The sequence below is a fragment of the Macrotis lagotis genome, chromosome 1, assembly GCF_037893015.1.
Source record: "Macrotis lagotis isolate mMagLag1 chromosome 1, bilby.v1.9.chrom.fasta, whole genome shotgun sequence".
Taxonomy (NCBI): domain Eukaryota; kingdom Metazoa; phylum Chordata; class Mammalia; order Peramelemorphia; family Peramelidae; genus Macrotis; species Macrotis lagotis.
In genome coordinates this window covers 308,350,773-308,370,253 of record NC_133658.1, presented here as the reverse complement: position 1 = coordinate 308,370,253, position 19,481 = coordinate 308,350,773, and the positions used below count along the sequence as shown (strand labels likewise).

General features: G+C 38.1%; 1 protein-coding gene across 1 annotated transcript in view; it reads right to left on the bottom strand.

The window, feature by feature from the left end:
• Positions 1-19,481, bottom strand: part of ZNF423 (zinc finger protein 423) — a 403,178-nt gene that overhangs the window by 315,784 nt on the left and 67,913 nt on the right. The window contains exon 2 of the mRNA XM_074211383.1: positions 4,750-4,809. Within this exon, the coding sequence (XP_074067484.1) occupies positions 4,750-4,809 (60 nt within the window). The remainder of the gene's footprint in view (positions 1-4,749; positions 4,810-19,481) is intronic.

The window sequence follows — 19,481 nt, the reverse complement described above, 5'->3', positions numbered from 1 at the left end:
ATGTTTGGGCTCATTCCATGGATTAGCCAAATAATGCTGTTCATTAAGCTTTATTTCACCAGTTGTTTTAAGAGCATGCTCTGACATGATACCAGAAGCCTGCATTCAAAGTGAACAGAGAGAAGAAAGGAGAAACAGTGAAAGGCATGGCTAATCTATATGCAGGAAGAGCAGAGAAAAGAAAGAGTTCTGAGGGAAGAGAGACCAGGAGGGAGGGAGAGGGACTATACCAGAAGCATAGAACATTAAGCCTGGCCACGGCCCCTCTGAGAAAGTAACTTTTACTGCTCAGTGAAAAAGGATTTTTAACTTCATCATTTTGTTTCTGTGCCTACCCCAGGAGCCAAGGCAAGAAGTCATTACTGTGAACTAACCTTGGTATTTCTTCCTTTCTTTCTCCCCTCCTTCCTTCCTACCTTCTTCTTTTTCCCTTCCTCCCCACTTTCATTCCTCTCCCTTCCCTCTCTCAATCTTCCTCCCTGTTCTACAATGCTAAGCCTACAAACTACCCTTCCAGGACTGAACAGTGGTCAGGTTCCTAAAGGGAGAGGCTGGAGTTTCTTCTTTGGTAAAGGTGGCTAGAAGGGGCCAGGAATGAGCTCCAGAACACGCCGTGTTTTATTTTTCTTTATTGAAGTTCTACATCATACGACCCGAGCTAATGCAAACAGGGGCATCATAAAGAACAAAATGAAAGCCTAGTGCACTGGGACCATGGGGCTGGTTGCAGAGGTAAACCTCACACCAATGAGTAACTTCAGCATTCAGACCTCTATATATTACAACCCTTTATACAGTACCGCCATCACTCTCCAGGCAGCCCACTTCCATGCTCAGCTCTTTGGCTCAGCAGACTGCACCATACCCTACACTGATAACAAGGGCCAGAGAAATCAATGGCTGCTACATCAACATAGGAGATTTCTTCTCCCAAGTGGCTACTCACCACTCAAGATATCACTCCAAATGTGGACAGGATTTCTCCCACCCGTCCTAAAATGGTTGGGGTCCCAGGGATTCAAAATTCTGAAATCAGTCTGAATCAAACAGAAATAAAAAGAAAATGTCCACCACCACTATTGACCTCACTGTTCATCACTATTTGCAACCCCAGAGTTTTACTCCATATCTGGCTCTGGTTTTTGGTTACCCCATCCTACCACAGTTACGTTCCAAGCTGATCCATCTGGCCATTTTCTTCCCATGTTCAGCTTAATCTACTTCCAATAAGCCTTGCTATTTGGCCATTTCACGTGAAGGTAGTCCCCTCAATCTTTCTGTACCTTGGTCTCAGTTCAACATTTTAGACAGGACCATATCATCCATCCAACTAAGAAGCTGGTGCTGCTTCAAAATTGGAAGGCTAGACATAACTGAGGAACTCAAAGCTATTCATTCATTCATTCATTAATAGCAGGTATGCCACCAAGTACTTCTATCTCAAACTACTGCATATGCTAAGAGTTGCATCTTGCTTCTGTATGCACATGTACCTGTTAAAACCCCAAGTAGAAGAAGCTTTCTACTCACTGCAAAGTGCACAAAGCTTTATCCTAGGCTCTCTGATTAAACTAAGACCATCAAAACGAATAAATGTTCCTATCCTTACCCCCATTTATTTTTTTTGTTCATTTTTTTTTACAAGGCAATGGGTTTAACTTGCTCAAGGTCACAGTGTCTGAGGCTGGATTTGAACTCAGGTCCTCCTAACTCCAAGGCTGGTGCTCTAACTGTGCTACTGAGCTGCCCAACCCCCATTTAATTTCATAACCTAATTTAATTTCCCAAATCACTAACTCTCATCAGATTTAAAACTCAATCAAGTCAGACAAGATGGAGTATCAGAAAGAATGCAAAGAAAAGGAGATTTTTCAATCTAGTCACCAACATCCATCAGAGAATCTTCAAGATTCTCCTCAAGGGCACAAGGTTCTTCACTCCAATCCAGGAACACACTTTTTTCTATAATTGGAGATTCCTGATAGGTAGCATTGGTGTTGTCCCTACCTTTTCCCCAAGGACTAAACAATCAAGAAGTGTTTTAGTTATTTTCCAAGTAATGTGAGTTCTAGATACAAAAACTCTTTAGAATTTCCTCCTTTCATCCCAATATTCAAAGCCATTCTCTACCACTTAGAATCTGCAATCATAACCCTGCATCAATAAGGGCCTTTCCATCTATTTGTGAAGGAAGGGGAGCAAGAATGATAAAGAATTCTCTGAAACTCAAGAGGGTCTACATGGGCCATACCATGGTTCCTGCTAGGTTGAGATTGGAACTAATCCCCCTGACTGATTTAAAAGGCTACTTCTATCTATGATTCATAGATTTGGAGGCAGAAGGAACCTCTGAGACCATCTGGCCCAATCTCATTTTACAAATGAAGAAACTGAGGTCAGAGAAGGTAAGGGACTTGCCTAATATCAAGAAGACAGAAACTAAGCCCAAGTCTTCTGACCCCAAGTCCATCACTCTTTCCACACCATCAATTTGAATAATATCACATGTTTCAGCAGGCAACATGTGGATTAGGGAAGAACAAGCATCCTGTGAACAAGCCCGAAGCTACCCCAGAACCTGTCAAACAACTGCACCAGGAAAATACAGTTCAGACAGCAGAATGAGAAATCAGACAATAAGGAGCTGCCTTCACTCAAATTAATCCAGCTGGAGGGTCCAGCTGACTCCCTCCCTCCAATATCAGTGTGAAGCTTTAAACACTTATCCAGTAAGTTCTTTATCATTCCAGATCCCTGCCGGCAGCTTGGAAGCCTAAAATCCTAGAAGGGTAGAGCAGAACCAGATCTCAGGAATCATCTCACATGTATCACTTAATCATACAAAGGAGGAAAGGGAAGCCCAGTAGTAAATAAACAAACTGGAAATAGGACTTGAGCTTCCAGGATTCCAAGTATGTACACACACACACACACACACTTAGTTGTATATGCATAAATTTACATAAATACATACACGTACTAGATATATAGTATATATATTCATACACTAGAAATAGACAGTTGTCAAAAAGATTCATACATGCATACACAGATGGACTGATAAATGACAGAACGGTGTTAGATTCATATACACATGCATAAGATTCATGTACAAACACATACATACATACTACAGGACAGACAAATTAATAAATGATAGGTAGATGTTAGATATATTCATATACATAGATGATAAACTGATGAATGATAGATATTAGATCCATATACAGAGATGATAGATGAATTGATAAATGATAGATAGATGTTAGATCCAAACTCATACATACAACATACTACATAATATAGGGATTGATAAATGATAATGTTTGTCCTTCATTTTCTTTTTTTGTTTGTTTAAATTTTATTTATTTAAGGCAATGGGGTTAAGTGACTTGCCCAGGGTCACACATCTGGGCAATTATTAAGTGTCTGAGTTCAAATCTGAACTCAGGTCCACCTGACTCCAGGGCAGGTGCTCACTCTATACACTGTTCCACATAATCACCCTAGTCCTTTATTTTTGAAGAAGACCATGACATCAGGGAGGTGATACCTGACAAGCATGTGAATTGGATTTGAAGGAGGAAGGCATATGCTCAGTCAACAGCCTCACTTTCTCCTTCAAAGTCACCTGGCTGCAGTGGTTAGATATGAATCAGGATGACTGGAGATGGTCCTGGATGTGGGGCAATCAGTTAAGTGACTTGTCCAAGGTCACACAGCTAGTAAATGGCAAATGTCTATGGCTGGATTCAAACTCCCATCCTCCTGAATCCAAGGTCAGTGCATTATTCACTGCGCCACCTAGCTGCACTTTGACAAATGATAGATGTTAGATCAAACTACAATGACAGATAGACTGACAAATAATAGCTAGATAGAGGTTAGATTCATACTGCATACATACCTATATACTACATGATGGACTGATGAGAGACAAATGTTAGATCCATACATACAACATAGATACATAGAAAGATAGACAGACAGATAGATAGATTGTTGTCCAGTACTTGTTTATATAGTAGAATACAATCTCCTTAAGGGAATATCATTTTTATCTTTCTACTTCCAATACCTAAGATGATTATTTGTCAATAATGCATAATTAATAAACATTTATTTCATTGATTGACAGATAATGCACTCTTTCTCTTCTCTCATACATATACATATGTGTTCTCTCTCTCTCTCTCTCTCTCTCTCTCTCTCTCTCTCTCTCTCTCTCTCTCTCTCTCTCTCTCTCTCTCTCTCTCACCAGAAGCAATCTGGTATGAATGCCTATCAGCTTCTCCCTGATACCTCACCCCAAGGATGCAAGCTTGAATCCACCAAGTCTGACAGCATGATGCAGTTCCTTGTGGAAAGGGAAATATATGTATTCTGATTTAGATTGGAGTTTAAAATTCCTATTAAAGTAGCTTTTATGTAATTAGATTGAAATGAATGTGCAATGATGCCCGATGCAGGCAACTTCAAAGCAGGCGCACTGAAGAAATCACTACCCATTTCAGTGTGCCCACAAGAAGAAAAAATGGCTCTCTGGAGGATAAGAGTATATTAGTCTCTGTATGTAATAGATTTTATTGACCATATGGAACTGATATAAAAATTGTGTTGCAGTGGGTAGTCCTGGTTTGGAGAAAGGAATGTGACACACGGAATACATTTTCTATAACCAGTTTGGTGGCTTTATGTTAACCTGGCCAGCAACTGGGTATCCACCACCCCAGCCCCCAAGTTATTTACCTGATGGAGTCACTGAGGAATCCCAGGTGAGTGTGAAGTCGGAGGATTCCCCCTCTTCGACTGGAAAAAAAAAGAAAAAGAACACTTGTGAATTCTGAACACACACAGATAAATTGAGAGGGGAAGGGGTAAGGTCTCTTCCTATAGGGAAGAGAGTAAAATGATATGGTATCTATATGTAATTGGACTAGAAAACAAGAAAACAATAATTTAAGGACCTACTAGGTGCCAAGCACTAGAACTACTGGAAGCAGAGATACCAAAACAAACAAACAAAAAAACCTAAAGAATCCTTATTCTCAAAGTGTTTATCTTCTACTAGATAGACAGATACTATACACACACACACACATATAATATGTATATGTGTGTATGCATGTAGACATACACATATATACCCCAAAAAAGGATAATGACATATAAAGTAGTAAAGAAAAGAAGGCCAGTAATTGTAGGGTTTGGAAGGGAAAGAATCAAGGAAAGTTTTATGGAAGAACAGATGAAAGTGCTTATTTTAAAGCCAGATTCGTTTTCAAGGCGATCTAATTATGAAAATAAATAAGGATAAAAATAGAACTACACTGCTTTCCAGAACCCAACATCCCAGGCTTCTTGGAAGATGTAGCAGGATGAGTATAAGTACAACAGAAAATGATGAATTGGACATCATGATTCAGAGACCAATCATCTCCATTCCAAGGGCTCTGCTTAGTTAGAATACTACTGTCACCACTAACCCAATCTGACCAATCCAATCCACTGCCAACCATGGGGTCAAAGCAGGGTTCCTTCAAAATAGCCCTAATCCTACTTTCTGGCAATTTGTCTTTCTGGTTTCCTAAGGGGCAAAGGCTTTCACCTTCGGAGTACCTTCACCTACACTATATATCTAGTTATTTACAACTTGTCTCTCTCTCTCCTTCAGAATGAAAGTTCCTTTAAGTCAGGAACCAGGATTTCACCCTTTTTTGTATACTTAGCACTTTGAATATGGAACAGGGCAACCAAGTCGCACACTGGCTAGAACTGGCTAGAGCACCAGCCCTGGAGTCAGGAGTACCTGAGTTCAAATCTGGCCTCAGACACTTAATAATTGCCTAGCTGTGTGATCTTGAGAAAGTCACTTAACCCCACTGCCTTAAATTAATGAAAAAGGAAAGAAAAGAAAAAGAAAATGTCTGGGACATAGCAAATCCTTAATAAATCCTAAATGACCGAATGTTTGAATACTTCCTATAGGTCAGGGTGAGCAACAGAGAAGATGTAAGAGAACAGCACTAGAAGCACTGGAAGATTGGCTCCTCCAGTACAACCAGAGCATTTTTCAGGGTTTCATACATCAGGCACCCAGTATCAAAGATGAAGCTGACTGGAGGTCACAGAACATGGGAGAAACACTAAACTATATAATAAAGCTTGGGCTTTGGAATTAATCCCAGTTTGGGGCATGTAATAATATTAAAACTGGGTGTATGGACTTTGTAAAATGGAACTTTGTTTAAGCAAAAATGTGCATACTCTGTATTTTTCAGATTTAAAGACCTCTAAATTTAAACACGTGTGAGAACTAAAGATATTGTACACCACCACCACCCAGGACCAGCTCTCTCCCCATTCAATGCTAAGTTTAAGCTACAAAATAATATAAGAATCATAAAAGAATGCCAGTGTGAAAGGATCCTCAGGGTCATTTAATGCAACCTATAATTCAATATAAACATCATATGTATAGCATAGATAAGTGGTCTCGATGCATCTTTGTGAATAGCGCCAATGATATGAACCTCATTTTTGGCAAAGGGACATTGAAGTTGGGGTCAGGAAGATCAGGGTTCAAATTTGGCCTTAGATATTTACTAGCTGTGTTAAACATTATTATCATTATCATTATTACCTAGAGTAAGTAAATTAGCCTCTTTCAAATACCATTTCCTTACCAGTAAAATGGAATAATAGCATCTACATTACATAGCTGTTGTGAGGATCAAATGAGACAATTTAGTGCTTTCAAATCCTTAAAGTGCTAGTTAAATAATAAAGTTATTATTGTTATTCAGAATCAACATCTCAGAGGTTAAAATCTTTTCCTTCCTCCTACCTCTCTCGCCCATTCTCCATCCACCCCAGCTCTCCCTTTCCATCAACTACATCCTCCTCATTTTGCCCTCTGAAACTCCTATTCCTTTGTTAACAAACTTCACCTCCAAACTGGATCTCTTTCGCTTAGCATTCTTTCCAACTTCTTATGCTAACAGAAAATTAATTCATTCCATGAAATATTGCAACCCAGCTGCCCTCTCTAATATTGGTGCTCTTTCTTTCACGCCCTTCTCCATGCACTGGGCTAAAAGAAGGTATACTCCTTTCTCCTTAATACTACTTTCAGATCACTCATTAACCACCATCAATAAGTCACCTCTTTTTCTGTGAATTTTCACACCATCCATAATATTACCCTAAGAACTTTGTCTAGAGATCTATTGGTTATTCTCACTCCTTTCTCCAGGATGAATATGAACTGTCCTTCCTCAGCCTTCCTTTTCATTCCAGCCCCCAGCCTTCATCACCTTGATTTCCATAAGACACATCTTTATCTTTACCTCACCATTATCTATGATGGTTATACCCTTGATCTGATCAACACTCAGAATTGTTCTTCCTTAATAATCCAGAAGTCTGAAATTCCTCTTTCTTACCATCTCCTCCTATTTTTAATCTCTCTCTCTCTCTCTCTCTCTCTCTCTCTCTCTCTCTCTCTCTGCATCATTCCTCCTAAACCCATTTTTTTGGACTTACTAAGACCTCTATTCTTCCCAGGTCTACCAGTCCATTACCTCTGCTCTAGTCTGACAGCTCCCTTCAGGGATACAAATGAACTCCAGTCTAGAGTGATCCTCTCTATCCACCTTTTTTGCTCCTACTTGTCTCATACTAAACACCACTGAAGAAAACCATATAACCTTGCCAAATGAGTCCACCACAATTTATGTTACCCAACTTCACTGGGGCCTCCCCCATTGCTACATGACAATCATTTTATTCTTTCCCATTTAAATATCATACTCTGTAACAACTACCCTAAACCTGCTCTTTTGAAACTCCCTCCCCCTTCCTTTAAGCAGAAAATCTCATTTCATATTTGATTGAGAAAATGGGGGCCATGCTATGAAGCAACTTCTCCCCTACTCCACATTACCATATTCTCTACAGTATCACCCATTTTCTCCAGAGCCTAAGCCTCCTTGGCAGTCAGTATCTCCACTGTGCTCTTGATTCCCTTCCCTTCTGATTCCTTCAAGAGTTAGTTTTTTAAACCATTCCTTTTTTCTCATCTTAGATTTTCACTTATCCACTGGTTGTTTCCCTACCAATGAGTAAAATTCTTCTCCATCTTTTATAAAAACTTTCACTTGAACATACATCTCATATGTCTCTTTCTTCCTTTTATGATCAGAACTCCTAGAAAGGGTGGACCAACTTGGTTCTTATTCATTTTCTCAACATGAGTTAACTTTTCAATTCCTTGTACTCTATTCATCAGAGCTGATGTTTATGAGGCTACCAATGACTCTCTTGACTGCTAAGTCAAATGAACTTTTCTTATCCCTCATTCTCTGCAGTTTTCAACATTATCATCTATCTTGCTTCCTGAACATTCTCTTTCCTTGGCTTCCACAACACTGTTCTCTCCTAGGTTCTCCCTCCTATCTGACCACTCCTAAGTTTCTTTTGCTGGATCATCATCCATTATCTCATCATGCTGTTTAACTCAGCCTTGGAGAACAGAATCAAATACCTACCCAGTTCTCTCAACCATCTCTCCCCTTGACTGGAGAGCTAGAGGACAGAGTACTGAACTTCTAAAAGATTCCTTTGAAAATTCAAGATCTGGATATTCCATATCAATCTCTATTTTTCCATATGTAACTCTTTTTGGTTTGAATTTAAAGAAATAAGATGTCCCCTTCCGGCTTCCTGTGGTGTGTTATCTTCCACCATTCAGCTGTAAGTTCTTTGGGGGCAAGAACTATCTTTCTTTTCTTATTTCTATCCTCAGCACTTAATATAGAGTCAGACACACATTAAGCATTTTAGTAAATTTTTATTGAAATGAAACTTAATTGAAACTATCTATCTCTCATCCCTAATTGAAGATGCCACCCTGAACCCTCTTGTCCTTCTTCACCAACTCCTCTGGCTTCAATGATCAACTCTATTCAATTACTATCTAGATGATTCCAAATTCTATATCTCCAAGTTTAACCTCTCTCCTTAATTCTAGTTTTGCATTATAAAAAGCTTGTTAGAAACCTCCACCTAGATGCTTTGTTGGCATTTGAAACTCAATATGTTCAAAACAGAAATCATTATATCTTGTCCTAGACCTGAGCCTCCTCTAAACTTCCCTGTGTCTGTGAAGGACCTCTATCCTTCAAATCACTAATGTTCATAACCTCAGAGTCACTCTTGACTTCCCTCTTCTTACCTTCCATATCCAAACAGCTGCCAAGTTTTATCCATTCAATGCCCAAATCTCTATTCTATTCATTCTTTCTATTTATTCAGTCATTACTCTAGTTCAGATTTCATCACTTTTCCCTTGTACTTGTGACATAATCTCCCAGCTTCCCTCCTATTTGACCACTCCTAAGTTTCTTTTGCTAAATCTCTATTATCTCATCATGCTGTTAACTCGGACATGGAGACTCAACATCTATCTAAACCATCTATACTATCTAAACCATCTTCCATACAACTGCCAAATTAATGTTCCTAAAATACAATACTCACAATTTTATTCCTTATTAGAAAACTTTATTGACTCTCTTTTTTACCTCCAGTATAAGATACAACTATCTCACTGTAGCTTATTAAGCCTCCCCAATCTGACTGCCTTTCAATTACTACTCTTCATGCACTCAAAATTCCAACCAGTCTGGCCTTCTCACTGTTATCTATAGTCAACATTTCACTCCCTACCTCCCTTTCCTCACCTCTACCTTTTAGAATCCTTAGATCCCTTCAAGACTCTTTTCCTATGTAAAGCATTTTCTGACATTTTGTCCTTCTTCCTCTCTACTTCACTTTCACTCCTCAGTAGTGAGAGCTCTCTCCCTTCTGAAATTATTTGCATTTATTTATTTGTTTAAATGTTGCATCCTTCAGTAGAATGTAAGCTCCTGGGGAAAAGGAACTGGCTTTATTTATTTTATCTTTCTACCCCCCCCCATGTCTTTCTAAGAAAGTATATTTGTTGAATGGAAGCTGAAAGATTATTCCTCTGTCAGTCACTAAATGTTTATTGTCTACTATGTGCCAGGTTCTTTGCTATTCAATGGGAAAGACACAAAAGATAGTTTCTGCTCTCAAGGAGTTCACAATCTAAAGGAAAGATGAGAAGTAAACAAGTATGTACAAAAAAGATAAATACAAGATAAACAGAAAATAACTGAGAGGCAACACACCAGAATTAAGAGAGGTTGAGAAGATTTCTCACAAAAGGTTGTATTTTAGTTGGAACTTGAAGAAAACCAGGAAAACCAGTAGGTAAAGGTGAGAAGGGAAAACATTCTAGAAAAGGAGGACAGCTAGAGATAATGCACATTGCTGGATATTTCTCATCATTAGAAAGCTACCCTTTAGAATAAATCAAAATCTTCTTCCCACAAATATTAGTCTCTTCATTTTGGTCCTTCATAGACCATTTTCTCTTTAAAGGAGGGGGGGAACTGTAGAACAACATAGACCTTAATATCACTATAGCATCTTTTTCTTATACAAAACAGGTTAAAAATTCTACAAAATGTTTATATTTTGATATTCTGCAAATTTTTTTTCAGACACATACACACTATGAAACTGACAGTGGAATGATGGATAAACACAATGAAACATATGATGCATTTATTCAAAAACTATGCTTTTATTTACCATAGCTAGTTACAGATATAGAAAGTTTCCAAACATGGATCATTATTAATATGGCTCAGGAATTATTAATATGTTCTATGGAATATTTTTTGACTGCAAAATTGTTTCAAACAAAGACTGCTTTAATAAATTCTCATGACAAATAGCTAGGAGATTCAGAATGAACCATGCAAGAACTCTATGAAAATAATGGCACTTTACATAGGAAAACAAGTTTAAATTTGCTCCTCTCTTATGTTGTTTCTATCAAGAATCACACCTCCATTTTAGACAGTTTATGTGCCACCATTATGTTTCATGCCTTGAAATTACAGAAAGTAGAAGCTAAAAGAGACCATTTCTAGTCCAGAGTTGTCAAATTCAAATAGGAGGAGTCAATAAACCATATATAAGGATTCCTGCAGGCCACATATTGATTTAGAAAAACATATATTAACATCATCTATGTTCTATTGTATCCTTATTTATTTTGTTGAATATTTCCCAAGTAAACTTGACTTTGGTTCAGGCTAAAGTCCTGAGAACATTGATCTAGTCCAATTCCTTCATTTTACATAAAAGAAAAGTGAGTCCAGACAATAGGAAGTTCTTCCTTTGCCAAAGGTTGCAATACCCAATATTTCTGTTCCTGGATAAGGTCAAGAAACAGAGGATCATAGATTTAGAACTGGAAGGAACTTCAGAATTCATCTAACCCACCTTAGGAGACACAAAGAAAGGAAGAGACTTGTCTAAGATCAGACAGGTAGCAAGTGGTGGAGCTGGGTTGGACCCAATTCCTTTGACTCTAAACCAGTCTTTCTTTCCACTTTACTATTCTATAAGAAAGAAGTAGAGGAGAGAAAGAGAGGAAATGGAAAGATTCTATCTGGTTGGAGAAGTCTACAGAGCATATCATTACAGACTTTCTTGATTCTTCACCCCACCTGCAGACACATCATACATTGAAGATATCACAATTGCATCTCTGCACAGCAAGGCAACTGTGGGACAAATAGCCTTGTCATTTGGCCATGAATGCATTTTCATGCAGCTGCTATCATTCATACCACAAATTTCCTATCTCCCCAACACCACTACCACCACTACCACCACCACCACACACACACACACACACATCTCCATTCTCTTATTTCCCCCTTCCCTTTTTTAAAGAATAAACACACCATCCTCTATAGGATCAATAATGAGAAAAAGTAATAGCCAACCCCCTCCAAGAGGCATTGTTATATTTGACTACTGTGCAAGTGAACAGGTTTTCTTCCTTCCAACAGAAATGGAGTCCAAATTGGTCTCTTCAACAATGAGATAACTGGCAGGGGCAACGGGGGGAAAAGGAAGGCAGATCGGCTCACATTGCTTGAGCCAGGAGCTTGCTGTGGACTCAGAACATATATGGACAGAGCATGCTATCTGGAGACCAGAGCTGTGAGGCCCAGACTTCCCTCGAATAGGATCTATCTTGTCATAAAGAGCTCTGCAGATGAAGCATTTCAATGTGAACCCAGTAAGCCCAGCAGTCAGGCTAAAGGACAGAATACAGGAAGATCTGCAAACTGCCATGGGGCTGAAGGCTTACAATTCCTTATCCTAGTTTCTATCCCCTAATTTGTTATCAGGAAGCAGCAATCTTATGTGTCCTCTCTTCCCTTCACCCTCCTATCCCATTCAGGAGATCTTAATCCCTAACAAAAATGAAGAAGGAAGAAGAGGGGGAGAAAATAGGAGCAGAGAGAAAGAATAGTAACAATGGGTCACATATACATAGTGCTTGCATTTTCCTTCAAGGGAGTTTTCATATTATTAGTTTCATTTTACAAATAAGTATACTGAGATTCACAAGAGGGGAAATTATCTGACCACCAAGCATTAGAGCTAAGATATCCTGGTCATAGTATCATAAAAAAAAACAGCTAGGAAGGCCCTTAGATGCCATCTAATTAAACATTCTCCTTTTTTAGGTTTGGAATTGAAGGCTCAGGTATGTTGTGGCTGACTGCCCAAGGTCACAAAGGGAACAAGAGACAGAAAAAAAACAGGATTTGAACTCCAGTTCTATACTAAGTAGATCTGACTTCAAATCCAGCCTATTCCTAATTTTATTCATGATGTTGTTTACATAAAAATGGCCAATATTCTCAGTGACATACATGGTCACAGAATTTTAGAAATGCTAGGTACCTTAGAACTCATTGAAGTTTCTTCCCCACTCTCTGAAACTCTGCTTTTTGCGGTGGTAAGGAGAGGAAGGAAATACAGAAGGCAAAATCTGTCCACAGTCCTGCAACTAGTGTAAGGGTCAGGATAGGAACTCAGATCTAATTCAAAGATACAAAGGGGCCTCAGCACTCACTCAACCTACTAACACAACATGCAATATGTAGATACTCTTACTGGGGGAGAAAAAAGATCAAAAAAATGAGTATGTCACTGTTGAACATAAATCTGTTCCCTCAAGAATTTTGACAATTTTAGTCAGGTAAATAACTTGAAAAACTTTTTTTTCATAGATCCTTTCTTGGCTTTCAGAATACCCAGACTATAGTTCCCTGTTTCCAGACTAAGATTTAATATCAGAGACTTAGAAGCTAATTCTGATCATCAAAGTACCCATACCTCTCCTCTTCCCAAAGCTGCTACCACCAAACAGTGCTTTCCTTCCAATACTGGACTGCATTTATGTTAATATGACAAATGACAGGCCTCAAACCAAACTCTCCAAACTTCCCCTATATTATGCATTAAAAGGAATTTCTTCTCTATCTTCCTATGTATTGCTTTGCAAGGGAAAGTCTTCTGCCAGAACAGTCATTAACATAAACAGTTATTAACTTAAGCAGTAATTAACAGGAGTTGGGAAAAGGGAGAGTGGGAATGGATATTTTCCACAACACTGGATAAAAACTGTAAGCAGGCCTGAGTCAAGGGCCAGACACTTCCATAGTGACCATTTCATCAAAGCAGTATGTTAAGTCCAAAGAAAGAAGTTATTATTGTGTCCCAACCAGTCAAAAGGGGTATCTATATCTTTGATATAACATCACAGAGCTCAGGAAGATGAAAATATAAAATATAAAAATATAAAATATAAAAATATAAAATATAAAATATAAAAAAGAGAAAGTAACTTTGGGTTGTAACTGTCTTCTCAGATTGTTTTCATCTGGTATGTCTTGCTCCTGTTATCCCTAACTTTTGCAGAGGATCATTTTTTCCTTCTAAAGGAAATGAACCTCAGATCCTTTCCCCTATTGTATATACAATCCTGTCCCAGCAGTAAGGATTGGGACAAGATGATTACTCTGGAATCCTCCCAGAGGGATCTTTTGGGATTTTACCAATGTAGCCCAGGATTGGTGTTTTCATGAGTAAAGGGAAGGTTGGCCCCTGCTCTACGGTAATACCTTGCTTCTAAACAAAGGAAAAAGAAATCCTAAGCAGGAGGCTTACCAGAAAGAAGGAATAGGACAAGAAGGAAGGCTATTCAGATAGCATTACCCTGATATTTCAGCTTTGTGGCCTTTCTAAGGTTAGCTGGGATTCAGAACAAGGGCTGTCTGGTGACATAGATTAAGTGCTAATAAATCAATAGCCTATACAGCTTTGTTCAAGGAAGGAATCAGGACACCAAAAGGAAAAATATTTATATTTGGAGAATGTCTTTATCTCAAGCACATGACCACCTAGAACCTATAAGAAATGAGGCAACAAGCTTAAAGCATTTTGTAACAATGACAAATGTTACCTTCTTTCTAACACTGGAAGGTTTTCACCTTAAGGAACTAGAGGTAGTTAGATCCTGATGACCTCATTAGAGAATAAGAGATACTATAGACTGGGGTTGGGATGGGAAGAATCTGAACAAGCTCTCTTTTGTTCCTTACTTCACTTAACCTAGAAATCCCCAGAGCTTACCCAGAAAGACACTAGGACTTGCAGCCTTACAGCAACCAATAATATTTCACTTAGACACACCCATCCCTTAATTCTGGTCCTTCCAAATAAGAACTGCCAAAGATAATAGAGAGTAAAAACTGATGAGTAAAAGATAGAAATATCCCTTTCCTCTCAATTTGAAGGACTGGCATGACACTTCCCTGCCTTTTGAGAACATTTTTTTAAATATCCCAAAATGTTTAAAAGGGGAAATTTAGGGAAATAATTAGGTATAGAAATTCTAAAAGATCTTAAAGTCAAACAGATCAACAGCTGCTTTACCAAATTCTAATATCCCAACTCAGTTAAATACTCAGATGCTCCATTCTAATACCATGCTTTGGAATCCCTAGTTAGCTGCCATCAAAGTCAAACCCTTCAAGGCTACCCTCTCTCTTCTAAAGAATTTTATCCTCCCTAACATTCACTCTCAAACACTTTGTATTTAACAATCTGATTATTTTTCTTTGCATCCTTAAGCACCTAACAAAATGACTTACACGCAGAAGGATCAATGACACATAATTAATGTTTTTAATGGAGGTTAATTAGCATGATTATAGATTTAGGGCCTGATGGTACCTTAGAAGTAATGATAGTCTCATTTTGCAAATGAAGAAATGGAGGTTGAATAAGTTAAATGATTTATCCAAGGCAACCTGAGTAGTACATGGCAGAAGTAGGATTTTTACTCAAGTGCTCCATTCTAAATTCATTGTTCTCTACAAGAACCACAGCTAACTCTTTAATGACAGGTTCATCTTTCTTTTCTGGTCCGAAATCTCTTTTGAATGAAATGTATTTTCGCAGAGAGCCCTGCTCTATGATCTCTAACCACCTTCCACTCAAAAATCCTATATTAAGTCTTGCTGCTCCTGAATCCTAGAAGGGTATCCACATAGTTTTGAGATGGAGTTTAAAGAGAAGAATATGTTATAAAGTCCACCCACTGATCATGACAGAAAGCTGTTGGCAGAGCTCAGTTTAGATCAGTCAGGACATAGACTAGAGAAAGCCATCAGGGATGGATGAAGCCACTAGGGTAGGGTTCAAGGTAGGCAGGAGCAAAGATCAGGCATAGAAAAAGTCCCCTGAGTCAAGAAATCTTTGATTCAGGCTAAGACAATCCAGTACTCTGGATAGCTCCTCTGCAGAGGTGAGACATTAGATTATTCAGATGCTTCAAAATCAGACTGAATGAAGGCTTTTAACCTCAGAGCCCCAGGCTTATACATTTGACTTCACCTATTACCTATATTATGATGGTTCTTAAAATAAAAAGACTTCATACATTTTTACCAGGTTTGGTCTCAATGAGAAGAATGAGTCATCTTCATTTGCACTCTTTTCTACCTATTCACATACTTAGATTATCTTGTCAATAGAAGGTCACATGCTCTGGTATGAATTAGATTCTATAGGTTTAGATGGCAGGTTCAGAAGGTTGATGAGGAAAGCAGGTAAGCCTCACTTAAATCAATTTAACTCAACAAGTATTTATTAAGTATCAATTATGTGCCATATGGTATGCTTATCAAGTTACAAAGTTAAATATCACACAGATCCTGCCCTATCAACAAGATTACAACCCAGAGAAGACTAAGATATGGATACAAATAAACAGGATGCAAGATGAAATGTGATAGGAGCAAAGATGAAGTCCAAACAAAATATAGCAAAAAATCTGGAGGAAGGATAGAACACTTTTTAGCTGATAAGAGAAGGGAAAACGTCATGGTAGCACTAGAGAGAACCCTTGAAGGGAGTAAACCATTTCTTCATGCAGAGGTAAAGAAGGAAGTACATTATAGGAATGGCAATGACCTGCAGACATGTGGCATGAGACATGACAGCTGTCTTCAAAGGCTCTAAGGTCTGTCATGTAAAAGAAAGATTAGAATTGTATCATTTGACCTCAAAGGGCAGAAGTGGGAGAATGAGTGGAAATGGCAAAAAAGGTATACTTAGACTTCATGTAAAGAAAACTTTCATGTCTTCAGGAAAAGCCTGGGTGATCATTTGTCAGGTAAGCTACAGAGGGGATTGTTTTTCAGGTAAGACTTTGAAATTCTGTGATTATGAGAGTACAGATGAACAGTTGACTGCAATTTAGAGTTTGTGAAAGAAAGGGAATCTGAAATAACGCTAGAAAAATTGGATGGAATCAGATAGTGCTTACCTTAAATGCAAGGTTAAGGAATTTGTGTTTTATCCTATCTTAAATCCAAGTCAAGGCATCCACTGAAGTGTTATACGGAAGGATATAGGGAAACCAAAGCATGTGAAAGATTATTTTGGCAGCCAAAGGAAGGACATATTAGAGCAGGACAAAACAGAAGTGAGGAGGCATGTAAGTAGGCTATCACAATAGTAGGGGGAAAGGTGATAATGAAGTGAACAAGGGTGGCAGCAATGTGAATAAAGTGAGGAGAACGGATGTAAGAGGCATTGTGGATATAAACTCAACAGGATTTTACAATGGATTGGGATGGGGTTAGGCTTAGCCTTGGTAAGGGGGTTAAAAAGGGCCTTCTCATCTCCTGAAACTGAAGCAAAGGAAAAGATGGGGAGAACATAGAGAGATTTGGAGGTGTGAAGATGGAGAGGAAGGAGTTCATATGGACTCAATATTTTGAATAAAATAGGAAACAGGGTCATCTGTTGAAAAGCAAGGAAGTGAAGATGGAAGTATGTGGAGAAAAAGTTTGTAAAGGAACTAACTATGGGGAATGTGATGGGTAGTCAATCAATGAATGAAGACAATATTATAAAATAATAAGAAGTCAGTTTAGATAGCATAGAATTTATAGTGGATTCCAATAGCATAGTTTTGTGACTTGATAAGGCAAGAGTCCAATGTTTGAAGGACATTTCTAGAGTCATAGTGGAGAAAGTGGGAGGAGGGGATGCCTCAAGTTTGAGGACTAGAAAGGTAAAGTAAAAAGACTTCCTTCTCCTTATCCTCCTCTTTATCAAATGATACAATATCTTCCAGCACAGGACTGAGCTTCTGAAAGGCAAGAAGGAAAGACTGAAGAAAGAAAGGGAGGAAAAGGGAAAAGGGAAAGAAGTGGAAATGAATCAAGATTTCAGTCATTCCAGTCATCTAACAACTGGAAAATTCAAAGTTTCACTTTACTGATTTAAGGAACTAAAAGTACAAAAAAAGATATGACTGGAAAAAGCTGTGATGTGGTGAAGCACAGAGAATGTGTGAGCTAGGAAGGGAGGAGGAACAAGATTCAAAAATAGACAGTTTTCTTGCTGTCTCAGCCCATAAACATTTTTAATCTGCCCCTCCTCCCTTCATCAAATACCCCAGAAGTAAAATAAAGCAAAATAAATAAATAAAATAAATCTATGCCAATAAGAAATACACTACTGACATACTAACAGTAAATTGTGCATTGTGATTTTTCCCCCTAGTAGTAATAGTAGTAGTAGTAGTAGTAGTAGTAGTAGTAGTAGTAGTAGTAGTAGTAGTAGTAGGTAGTGCTCATATTCGGTCACCTACCTTTAGACTCATAATGTCATAGACAATGTCAATAAATATATTGATTCATTTTTACTGAATGTCCCTTATGTCTGCAATGCTCTCCCTCTTCACCTCTGCCTCTTGGCTTCCCTGGCTCTCCTCAACTCCTAGTTAAAATTCTCTATTATACAGTAAGCCTTTCCAACTCTACTTAATTCAAGTGGCATTTCTTTGTTTATGATTTCCAATTTGTCCTGTAAATAGCTTGTTTGTTCATAATTGCTTGTATGTTGTTACTGCATTAGACTGTGACCTTGAGAAGAAGGACTTGCCTTTCTTGGTATTCCCAGGAAAAGAGGACCTGAAACATAGTGGCTGGTCAGTCACTTTATATTTCTATGTATGTGTGTGTGTGTGTATACACACACACACATACATATACATATACACACATATATGTGCATGTGTGGGAATACAGACATACCTCATTTTATTGTGCTTCACACTTTATGGTACTTAACAGCTATTGCATTTTTTCAACAATATGTGTTGACATTTTGTCTCTGTCATCTTGGTAATTCTTTCATATTTAAATTTTTTCATTTTTATAATATATATGTCATGATGATCTGTGATCAATGATCTTTGATGCTACTATTTGGAACTGTTTTTGGCTGCCATGATGCAAAGGTTTTATGTATTCTGACTACTCCATGGACTGGCTAATCTCCATCTCTTTTACTCTCCTTTGGTCTCCCTATGCTCTAAGACACAACAATATTGACATTAGGTCAATCAATGACCCTAAAATGATTTCTGAATGTTCAAAGGAAAGGAAGAGTCAATAGATATAGCAAACATCATTGTTGTTATTTTAAGAAATTGCCACAACCACCCCAACCTTCAGCAACCACCACCCTCATGAGTCAGCAACCATCAACAATTGAGGCAAGAGTTCACCAGCAAAAAGATTACAACTCACTGAAGGCTTAAATGATGCTTAGCTTTTTTAATTTTTAAGCAATAAAGTATTTTTAATTAAGGTATGTACATTTTAGACATAATACTATTGCATACTTAATAGACTATAGGATAATGTAAACATAACTTTTATACGCACTGAGAAACTAAAAAATTCATGACTCAACTTTATTGCAATATTCTCTTTATTACAAGGGTCTGGAACCAAACTTACAATACCTCCAAGGTATACGTATGTATTTTTGTATAAGTATATGTGCACATGTGTATATATGTGTTGTGTATGTATTTGGTGACAGGAAATATTCAATGGTAGTAACTTTTAAGGGAAAATAGCTAGTATAAAAACAAATGGCCTTGCTCTTTTTGACCCTTCTCACTTTCTGTTTTATTTTCCTTGGATTGCTAG